The following is a 12,062-nucleotide window of genomic DNA, read 5'->3' on the forward strand; positions in this document are numbered from 1 at the left end:
TTAGCACTTCACTCACCATCCAACCTCTGAGCAGAAAGCTAGAGGATGTGCAGCGTCATATGTAATACAAGTTATGACACAAGTCTGGTGGTTAAAGAGCCTTGAAAGTATCAAGAATAATCTGCCTATTAGCAAATGTTAGAAATTACATGTACAACTACTGAGTTTGATATCATACCTTGCTAAGAACGCTACTCCATCATGGTGAGTCTCCGAGCTCTTCATGAAGTTCCAACCACCATTTCTCTCCACCTCCTTTGTCACTGCACTGCTTCCACCATGAGTCAGCATGGCCTTCAGGGTTTCAACTGCAGAACTGTGAAAAGATGGTTTTAACAGAGGGGGCATACTGGCACAATAACATTCATTATAATTTTTAAACGTTTCCTTGCAAATCATATACAGGCTTTCTTAACACAGCCTATGTACTCATTTATTACTGGAACCGTTGAGTTTCTTCACGCGAGCTGTGTCCAGCTGTTTGTGGCCATGTAGCAACAATGCAGCACTAAAGTACATCTACTGGCAGAACATTGTTCATCTTGTGTTTCTCCTTGGGGTTCGGACCATCTTTGCAAATTCCCAATAGACTGGCTCAGTTGATTTTCCATAAAACTGGTATATAGTTACTTGTTTAAGACTTTAAAGACTATTCCCACAGTGGAGAACAAAGACTACAAACATGTAATGTGTCTATTAGAGATACATTTTATCTCCTTATGAAATGCCTCCCAGTGTGATGAGTGTACTGTGGCATGCTGGACAGCTGGCCCGCTGGCCCCTAGTGTGGTCAGTTTTTGTGAGCTGTAATCCTTAGGACCATCTTCAGGCAGAACCAGTACAGATTTTGCAATTCGCAGTATCCCTGAGCTGAGAAAGGCTGATTCTTGTGGTGAGTGCTGACCTTACAGCTTACTTTATCTCTATTGTTTCACTTGATCAATGATCTTTGTTTATCAAATCCAAGTTTCACCCAGGGGCATGAATTTGGTGCTACAATTCAGACAGATCCTCTGCTCAATCCCAGGAGTTCCAATTCTCTACAATTCCTCATTTAAGTGAGTTTATTGATGGTCACGCATTCTACCAGACAGGTGTGTGAAATCACAGCTCTCTTCACTGTGTCTTTCACAAGATAAAGTTGTTCTTGAAGTCAAACACTTTCTCTTGAAAGTAGTACCAGGGGTTTAAATGGCTCAGCACAGACTGGATACCTCATCTCTCAATTACGCAGAAGGTGATGGGAGGAATGTTAGTAAATAGTCAAACCACTGGCAATTGCTTGGGTAGCATTCCAACCTATCATTTATTGGCCAGTATGCTGCTCTAGACAAAGGCCTGCCTTATCCAAATTAGTTCTGACCTTGCTCCTCATAGGAATAGTCCACCCTCAAATGCCAGGCCTGGTTCCCTCCAGAGAGGAACCTCAGACCAGTCTCGGCCCTGTTAGGCCTGGTCTGTGTGGTATAGCATGGATTCTATGGTACAGTGAGCAAGGGACACGCATCTGGGCATACTCTTGGCCATTTAGTGCTTTACATTAATAACACAAAAGGTGATGGGAGGAATGAGCGCAAATAATCTAACTGGTGCCAACTGCTCGGGGTAGCATTCCAACCCATAATCTTTTGCTGGCTGTGCCGCTATAGACAAAGGACCGCATTATGCAAATAAGGATTGACCCTGCTCCTCATGGGAACAGTCCATACTGAATGTCAGTCGAGGCTCCCTCCAGAAGGGGACACAAGCAACCCCGGACCATTTTCGGCCTTGTGGATTCCTTGCTCATGTGGGTCCCTTGCTCACTGTGCCATAAAATTCAATCTATACCTCAATCACGAGGCCTAACAAGGCTAAAATCGGTCTGGAGCTGCTTGCATCCCCTTCTGGAGGGGTCCTTGCCTGTCCCTGCTGGAGCGGTACCGAGACCAATTTGCATATGGCAGGGTCTATTCTGAGGTGCCATGGTGGGCAAAAGAACGATGGGTTGGAATGCAACCCAGAGCGATTTCCAGTGGTTAGATAAATTGCAAGCATTCCTCCAATCACCTTTTGAGTATTTGATGTAATGTTCTAATTCACAAAGGGTAGGTTCATATGTGGGTTACTTGCTCATTGTGGCACTGGAACCAAGATGCACTCAAAAGAGGAGTCTCAATTAGGCTGAAACCGGCGTTTGTTTGCAAGTTTTCCGGTTCAGAGAGGACCTGCCTTCGCAGTTCAGGGAAGGACTGTTTCTATAGGAGCAGAACGAAGACTGATCTGCATATGGCTGGGTTTAAAGTGAGGTAGCATAGTGGACAAAAGCATGAGGAGTTAAATTGCTACCTGAGGACTTGCCAGTGGTTAGACAAATTGCTAGCATTACTTTCATCACATTCTGTATGTTGCCTGACCTCTTATTCATTAAGCACACAGAAAGCAAGCATTTAGGGTGAACCACAAAAAATTACTAAATTAACCTCTGCTTAACCCTAAGGTAGGTTGGAGAAAAGCAGTCAGGCTTGACTTAGAGGCAAAGTGTAAAGTATTTATGCAGCACACAAACAGTAATACAGTAAAAACACAACAAAATAAAAATCCCAAACCAATTTAGAAAAATACTGTATATGTTAATTAATAAATGAGACCAGAACGACAAAAGTCCAATCAGTAGAACCGGAGATATGCAATTTCTAATGACCTCTTTCTAAGCTATGAAAAAAGCTAATTTTATAAAGCAGACAGGATCGCTAACATTTTAACAAGGTTTTCGTTGAGGGTGGTGAACTGCTAAAAGAGTGACAATGAGATCACAACTAGAGCAGTTCAACAAAGGGTATGGTGGCCACTACAGCTAACTGGGAGTTTCAAATTCAGATAATTTAAAATCTGATACCAGGTTCTTTTTGCATTCCTCTTCATGGTTAAATATTTTTGTAGATCTTTTATGAGACATGGCGCAGTATTGAAGTGCTTATAACAAGTGATGGGTCACTCAAAGCAAGTCCAGTAAATCTCCAATTACACCAATAGAGGTTAAGTTATGAGGTCTTAATATGTAAGCATCAACATGTTTCTGTATATATACAGAACCCATTCGGGAATTCCATCTCAGTATTATATGAGTAGACCTTATACTGAAAACATTAGTGGCCAATATACAATAATAGACAGGTGGCAAGGGCTTCTGGGAGTATTGCAACTGACGAAACTTGAAAGACCATTTACAACTGTCAGGTAGGACCCACAGTACTATACCTGCAGGGATCCAGGCTCCTAGGCATAGGGCCAGGGCTAGAAGTTTTCCTTTCTTTAGCATTGTTGAGGTTTTTGGGGAGCTGGACACCAATGGTGCAGCTAACACGCAACAGAAGGTTTACAAATAGCTGCTGGTAAAGGCTGAGAACAGCTGGATTTGACTCTGGAACAGACAGTATCTCATGCAAAGCACATGTTACCTGCAGACAAAAAAGAAAAAGGAAGCACAATAAGAGAGTGGAGAAACATAGAAGAGACCTGCACTCCTATGTTAATGTCACATCATACTTCAAAAGATGTGCCACCATTTTTTAATATTCCACAGAAATGTGATCCCTGAACATTATTCAACAAAGCAACAAGCATTATTAGCAAGTAGCCGTCTCATCAGTATACCACAAAGTTCATCATGAAGCTTTCTGCAACTTTCTAAATAAAATACATTTATTTTACATGGGAAACATTAAAAGCATAAGTGGAACACTTTTTGAACAATACTCCTGGATGGAAAAGTAACAACTTGAGTAAGAAAATGTGTATTAGCTTTGATAACTATTTTTCTGGTGGGTACTTTATCTACCTGCATATTCCTGTAGAACAAACACAGACATCAGACTGGATCTAGAAACCTCAAAACTCTCATGTTTCCGGTAGGGGGCGCTGGCTTCGGCTGACATCACAAGTGATGTCAGATGACATACCTGAAGCCATATAGCACCCTCAGTCAGATTTTATTTATTTTATTTATCTATTAGGTTTGTAAGGCACGGCAGCTACTTAAAAAGGGTTTCCCGGCGCCGGAGCAGACCGAAGATTGTAAAGCAGCTAATGAAAATATTGGTTAAAGAGCCAAGTCTTCAGCGATTTGCGGAATTGGGCATATACCATTTTGTTCCGAATAGCTGTGGGAAGGGAATTCCAGAGTGAGGGACCAAATATGCAAACGATCTCCCCCCATCCAAGATAGTCTGATTCTGAGCACAGAGAAATTCCCTTGAGTGGATGAACGAAGGTAAAGGGGAGGCAAAAAGGGGCAGACCAGAGACTGCAGATACTGAGGAGCAGTGCCTATTTTGATCATCTAGCTCAGGGCTCCACCCTGAGCCAATGCAGGTCCCGTAAGACATTTGAGACAGAGGTAGCTCTAGGAACTCTGCAAAGTAGTCTTGCAACAGAGTTCTGGACCATCTGCAGCCTATGAGTAACCTCCTTATTGGATCCTAGGTAGAGAACGTTGCCGTAGTCCAGTCTTGAGGTGATAAGTGCATGGACTACTGTTCTCGGAGTAGACTCAGGCAGCATCCAGATGATCTTTTTTAGCCACTTCAGGATGGTAAAGCAATTAGCAATTACCTTGACTGTCTGATGATGCATAGTAAGAGTAAGCGAATCATCGATGATGACACCTAAGTTGCAATCTTGGCAGGAGGGCCGAGGAAGTGCTCCCAGTTCACCGGGCCAGTGTTGTGGGCCCCAGAGAGCTTTGTTTTTAACAAGTATCAAGACCTCGGTTTTCTCTCCGTTCAGCTTAAAGTAGTTTGTCTGCATCCATGATGCAATTTTACCCAGGCCCAACTGGAGGGGGGGGATGTCCCAGCTGTACTCTCCATAGAGAGCGAGAAGATAATCTGGGAGTCGTCCGCGTAAGAAAACATGGGACAACCCTGCGTCTTCCGCAACATCGGCTAGAGGTCTAACGTACAAGTTAAAAAGTAAAGGGCTACGAATGGAGCCCAGATGTACCCCATAGGGTGAGGAATGTATGTCGGAGGTGGCTGTTGAGGAAGAAATTCGGAAAGTGCGATTGGTAAGAAAAGAAATAAGTCAATTTAAGGCTGGGCCGCAGATGCCTAGCGATCTTAGCAGTTTTGCTAGCACAGTGTGTGATACCGTGTCGAATGCTGCGCTCAGGTCATCAGAATGAGGGCGACCGTGTCTCCAGCGTCCAGATGACGACGCAACCTTTCCGTTACCCCCAGTAGAGTTGTTTCTGTAGAGAAACCAGCTCTGAAACCAAATTGGGATGGGTGAAGGAACTTTTTGGTTTCAACAAAGTTAGAGAGCTGAGAATGGATGTGTTTCTCCAAGATTTTTGAGAAAGCTGGCAGCAGAGAAATAGGACGATAGTTGGAAGGTAAATCGGGGTCAGCGTTAGCCTTTTCAGCAGAGGGATCACCATGGCGTGCTTCCAGTCAGATGGGACTTTGGCTTCCTGTAGGGAGGCATTTAGAAGGTCCATGATAACAAGCAAAGATGGCAGCACAAGCTGCTTGGGCACCGGGATAGGCAGAGGGTCCTTGGGTGATCCCGATTTAACACTGTCTAGGAGTCCTTTAAAGGAGGCTGCGTTTAGTAAGGGCCTTGTGTCTAGGATGTTTGGGGAGCGCAAAACACCCTGTCCAGGTCAGGATAGGTATTTTGCGCTGCGGGTAGTGCAAATACTGGTTGGCGGGAATTAGCAGGTTGCAATGGAGGGGGATTGTCACACCGCATGCGCCCTACTTCCGAGTATATTTTCTCAACCTTCTGTACAAAGAAGGAAGCAAGATCCTCACATTGTCGTTGATTTAGTGGGGTGGCCTATATTGGGTAGCGGAACCAGCGAGCTCCTTAACCATACCAAAAAGTGTTTTAAAGCAGCTCAGAGCATTAGCGATGGTTGTAGAGACATACTCAACGTGGGCTGATTTACGGAGATTGTGATTTTTTTGTAGCTTTTTTGTAAATAATTTTGGATTCAGGAGCGTAGTTCCTTCTCCACATACATTCCATCGCTTTACATTTGGCCTTCTCTGTTTTTAGAGTGTCTGTAAAGAACAAGTTACTTACCTTCGGTAACGCTTTTTCTGGTGGATACAGTATCTGCCTGTGGATTCCTTACCTTGTGAATATCCCCTGCGCCAGCAACATTTGGAAACTTTTGCAGCAGTCCACGCCGATGAGGACGAAGACTACGTCACAGAGGCACGACTCCGCTCGCGACTCCGCTGACGTCACCGGCTCCATAAGAAGACCTCGTCGGCATGATGACGTCAGTTCTGCCCTTTTTTCCGTGCCTTCGAGGCACAGACGGACTGACAGCAATATATACACAGTACATAATATACAAGCAACACACACAGTGTGGAGAATAAATAGAAAGGCAAAAGAAATAACACACTGACTTTGATAGTAACAAATACATTTTGAAACACCATTATATACTGAAGGTATACAAGGGTGGACAACGGGGACGCGGGTGGGTCAGTGAGGAATCCACAGGCACCTTGTGAATAGATTCCCACAGCAGTCCCACTCCAGGAGGAGGGTGTCCACCCTTCTATACCATAAAGTCCTGAAGGACGGAACGAGCAAAGTGTCCATCCCTCCTCACCTCAGTGTCTAAGCAATAATGCTTTGCGAAAGTGTGGAGGGAGGCCCAAGTTGCCGCCCTACAAATGTCCTCCACAGGAACACCTCTAGACAAAGCAGAAGTGGAAGACTTAGCTCTAGTGGAATGGGCCCTTAAACCCTCTGGAGGTTCCTTACCAGCCAAAGAGTAGCATACCTTGATGCACAAGACAATCCATCTGGAAAGGGTGCGCTTGTGCACCGCTCTGCCCTTCCTGCAGCCAACAAAGCCCACGAAGAGCTGGTCAGCAACTCTAAAGTCTTTTGTCCTGTCCAGGTAGAAGCTCACCGCCCTCTTAGGGTCCAAGCGGTGAAGTCTCTCCTCCTTCTTGGAAGGGTGAGGGGGAGGATAGAAGGTAGGAAGGGTAATGGACTGCCCCAGATGGAAGGGAGTTACCACTTTAGGCAGAAATGCAGCCCTGGTCCTGAGTACCATTCTTTCAGCATGAATAGTCAAAAACGGGGGTTTTGAACTTAGAGCTTGAAGCTCACTTACCCTCCTTGCCAAGGTGATTGCAATGAGAAAAATCGTCTTAAAAGACAACAGTCTCAAAGGACACTTGTGTAAGGGCTCGAAGGGAGAACCCATAAGATAAGTCAAGACAAGGTTTAAGTCCCATTGAGGCACAATAAAGGGAGTAGGAGGAAACCTGTTTGTAAGGCCCTTGAGAAATCGTATAACAATAGGTGATTTAAACAATGACGGCTGATCCGGCAAGCAAAGGAAAGCCGACAAAGCAGATAAGTATCCCTTAAAAGTAGCCACAGCAAAACCTTGCTGAGCAAGAGAAAGGGCAGACTGCAGAATGTCAGATAAACGAGCCTTCAAAGGATCAATCGACTTCTCTCCACACCAGAGTACAAATTTAGACCACCTATAGGAATAGATAGATTTGGTGGAATGACGTCTGGCAGACAAAAGTACATCTACCACATCTGGCGGGAGAGAGAAAGAATTCAGGTTGCCCCGTTCAATCTCCAGGCATGAAGGTGTAAGCTCTGGAGGTGGGGGTGTAGAACCTGCGCCTCCGATTGCGAGAGGAGGTCTGCCCTCAGAGGGAGATGGAACGGAGGGCACGAGGAGAGGTGGAGAAGATCTGTATACCACACCCTTCTTGGCCAATCCGGGGCGATCAATATGACTTGGGCCCGGTCTTGGCGAATCTTCCTCAGAACCCGAGGAATCAAGGGTATGGGGGAAACGCGTAAAGGAGTTGTGAGCTCCAACTCAACTGAAACGCGTCCCCCAACGCTCCCGGCATCGGATACTGGAGACTGCAGAATGACGGGCAGTGAGCGTTCTCGTGAGTGGCAAACAGGTCCACCCGGGAAGTTCCCCACGTCCGAAAGACGTGACGAACCACCTCTGGGCCCTATTCAAGGCTTATCTTCTCTCAGTGATATGTCATGGGGAATTGAGTATACTGTGTTGCATACCACACTTGATATCTGATACTCTTTGACTCCATATATGTAATGCTTTATTTTGCGATATCTGTGCTATTACGCAAGAGACTATAGATGGCTAATAATCACAGGTGTACTATTCATTGTTGTACTATTGCCTCTATTCATTACATCAAGGTTTATAATTACGCTATATTTACGCCTTTGTTTATGCTGAGATTATCCATATTTTGTATCCACACATGACTTCTGGCTCTAAATTGTTTAATTGTGATTATTCACATCTGTATCCGTATCACTTCAGTTTGCAATAATATTTAAAATGTGCACTTTGCCAGCGATCTCTTCAATGATGGGCTTTGTTATTAGCGCCCCTGTCCTGAAGAATGAATGTTGTTTGGGGATGGCGGGTATCTATTGCCATCACTCTGCTAATAAGATTCTACTAAGACATTCTACTTGAGTACTCCGTATTCATTTACGATCAGGGACTCCATTTCCGCCCTTTCATCAGTCATGTAGACCCAGATCGTCCGATTGGGATTTCCTAGCACGTTTGTCTACGTGCAACGTGCATGCACCGAGCGGCTGCACACCGCGTGCACGAACGTCTCTCCGTATTTTAGGCTACGTCTGGGGCCCAGCTGCTTTCAGTCGTTCCTGACAGTGACGGGAAACGAACGCTGCTGTCATTTTTTTACATTCTTTGTGAACGGAGGTAGGCAATTGCTCGAGACTAACTTGCTGATCATCCTATTACTCAGGCACCATTTTGGGTTTTAAGTCTGTCACTCGGTCCATTGCGGTTTCCAGTTTTTCTCAATGCTTTCCATTTTGTGTCCTTTTTTTGCAGATTAACCACGTCACCCATAAGGTAAACACCAACCGCGGCTGGTAGCTTTGTGTAGTGTGTTAGCAAGGAGCAATATGGAGCATGTTTCACTTCCAAACTCATGCCATACCACCTCCGAAGAATCTCCTCACTCGGCTCAATCGTGTCATGTTGGTTTACGAGCCACACATGCCCCTATAATTAATTTTACGCATGCATGGCTTGACTGGTTTTTTAAAATATAAATTCCCACCCCCAATTGCCAACACTCCCGGTCGGTCCCCTTATGCGCGCCATCTTTTGATGCTCAAGAGTTTGTTTTATACGTGTCTTTTCATTAGGTCACGATAGGTCTGATCTTAGCTAAGGTGGGACCCTCTGGACAACTCTCTGTGCTGAGCTTTGTTGGCCAGGCTACTGACTGAGTCAACAAAGGCATCCCTATGTGAAACCCCTTGATTCATCATCACGGCCCCTTCTGGACGTTCACGCTTAGGTGATTCCTAGCACCTTCTTTAACTTCCCGAGTAAGTCCACATCACTTATGCCCTTAAGGTTCCAGCCTTTTCAGTCCTTGTCCCTCCATAGACTTATGCTTGTTTTTTCGCTCCTTGTAAGGAGCTTTAAGGAGCCCCCCTACCACTCTATCTTCCCTTGCTGTGTTCTGACTTGGTAACTATCACTTTCCTTTAATCTTAGCGTTCACATTCAGCCATGAGGCTTCTTGGAAGTAATACGGAGTATTTAATCTCTTGTAGGTGCCCTACTTTTCTGTCCTGATGTAGACCCCATGCTAAGGATTCAATAACCTTGATTTTGGTAAGGGGTCAAAACGTTGACTTTTTGTTACTCTCAATAACAAGCATACGCGACAGATTTATTTTCAGCGTTCATAGATTGCTATGTTGTTACTATAAATGAGTTGCCTCCTGTAGGCTAGACACATTCTCATTATGTAAATATAATGTATATATGGCACATTACCTTTCCTTTTCTTTCAACCCCCACAATCGCACGTTTACCACGAGCACATTACCTTTTTTCACCCTTAGCACCATTTTCCAAAGTGGATAGACAATTGTGATGTCTTTAACAATTTTTTGACTTTGAGGATAAAAGGGCATTTACTGCATACTTATGACTAGGTCCTTGTGAATTCTTTCCTTCTTCGTATGTTTACCTTGAAGTGTTGATTGCTATTGCGACCAATCCTCTATTGTACAGGTACGCGAACAAGGACTGCGGCCTAGGCAGAAGACAGGGTAACGGCCTAGGCCGCTCGGAAGAACTGCAAGCCCGAAGGCCATCGGAGGGTCCTGCCATGGCTGGAGACAGCAGCCGTCGCTGAGGACTGGGCCAGGGAACGACCTGACCAAGGTGAGAGCGCCCGGCTAGAAGGCGGGGCTCGAAGTGCAGTCTGGGCCCAGGAAGGCTGCAACCCCAAAGTAGCGGGGAGCGGGCCAGGCCTTCAGGCCGAATTGAAGCAAATCCAAGGGCGACTGATATTTGCTACGTGGCCATTCCCAACACCAGGTCCCGATACCCCTTACCAGCAGCTGACACCTGTAAAGAGAGTGGATTTGGATATGGAGGAGGATAGGACGGGCCCCCCCAGCTCATCCCGAATGCTCCCGCCCTAATAGCGGTGAGATCAGATCCATGGTGGTCCTCGGCTGCCCGGGTACGCTGCTCTGCTGGACAAGTGGGTCCCGCTGCGAGGCCGGATTGGGCCTAACCATAACCGACTGAGGGTGTAGGCGGCAGACCCCGGGTGGCCCCATTAGGGTTATCGACATGGAGAATACACTGCTCTAGGTCTACGGAGAAGCAGCACAAGCGGTGAGCGAAGGTGAAAGTGGTCCCAGAGCTGTGCCAACACGGAGACAAGGGAGAGAGAGTGACTTAGGGTCCCTCCTAGGCCAGAGACCCCAGATGAAAAACAAATAGTGGCCTCCCTGAAAACCAGCGACGACACGCTTGTTGACATGACCACACATCAGGCACGGAAGGATCCGACAATCAAAGACCTCCTCCAGAAGCCTGGCACCAAGAAGGCTGAGCAACAGGGGCCCCCATCTGCAGGAGAAGAACATGGAGCACATGGAACAACATACCGAGGATTCCTGGATCACCTATTTGGTACGCTTAGAGATGACTTCGCAGGTTTGAGACAGGATGTTGCCTCCAATATTAAACAGATCAGGGTGGAGATCCAGGAAATCGTAGATCGGGTTGACTCACAGGAAAGAAATGGCACCCGCAGAGAGGAAATGGCACTCGCAGAGAGGAAGAGATCACTAAACAGGCTTGGGAATTGCTAGAGCTCCGAGACCGTAAGAACAAGTTACTTACCTTCGGTAACGCTTTTTCTGGTGGATACAGTATCTGGCTCCGGTGACGTCATACGGAGTGGCGAGCGGAGCCGTGCTATTATGACATCCTCGTCGATGTGGGAGAGCTAAGGAAAACTTTTCTGTGGAATGCTGGCACAGGGGTAATTCAAAAGGTGAGGAATCCACTGGCAGATGTATCCATCAGAATGAGGAGTTAACACTCCGCCTTGAGGACCTTGAAAATCGCTCCAGGAGATCTAATATCTGGATCAAAGGCGTACCACTGTGAATGGAAGGGGTGAAGCTGGAGGACTGGGTGAGCCGCTTCTTCCGACATGCTGCACCAGAACTCGGAGACAAATACATCATCCTGAACCACACGCATCATGCCGGGCAGCCTGCCAAGGACCCGAGCCAACACCTGGATATCCTCACATGCCTTCATTCTTTTCAGCAGAAAGAGATCATTGTGGCCTCAACTAGGGATAAGGCGACCATTGCTTATGAGGGACTTCATGTTCGAATTTATCAGGACTTGTCACCGCTCACTCTCCAAAGACGTAAAGCCCTGAAACCAGTCACGGCTCACCTGCGAGACAAAGGAACCAGATACCGCTGGGGACACCCCTTCAGGCTCTCCTTCGCCTTGGACAAGGTGCTACACTCAGTACGCTCCCTGAAAGAAGTGCAGGAGGTGCTGGGCCTTGAATTTGAGGACGATGGCCCATCTGGGTCGTCAGCGGATGACCCTCTGCACATGGGTCGACTTAGCCGGGCCGACGCCGAAGAGCCAGACGGGAGAAATTTGCCAAACCTTCCACGACAGAGAGCCAGAGAGAAAGGGAGGCCCTCCTCCGAAA

The 12,062-nt window shown here is 46.4% G+C and overlaps 1 protein-coding gene across 2 annotated transcripts in view; it reads right to left on the bottom strand.

The window, feature by feature from the left end:
• Positions 1 to 12,062, bottom strand: part of MROH1 (maestro heat like repeat family member 1) — a 2,508,022-nt gene that overhangs the window by 590,565 nt on the left and 1,905,395 nt on the right. For both annotated transcript variants that reach the window (XM_085604508.1, XM_085604507.1), the window contains 2 exons: positions 3,241 to 3,440; positions 179 to 316 (listed from right to left, as the gene is read on the bottom strand). In XM_085604508.1, the coding sequence (XP_085460634.1) occupies positions 179 to 316; positions 3,241 to 3,440 (338 nt within the window). The remainder of the gene's footprint in view (positions 1 to 178; positions 317 to 3,240; positions 3,441 to 12,062) is intronic.

The sequence above is a fragment of the Triturus cristatus genome, chromosome 5_1 (assembly GCF_964204655.1).
Source record: "Triturus cristatus chromosome 5_1, aTriCri1.1, whole genome shotgun sequence".
In the NCBI taxonomy this organism is placed as follows: Eukaryota; Metazoa; Chordata; class Amphibia; order Caudata; family Salamandridae; genus Triturus; species Triturus cristatus.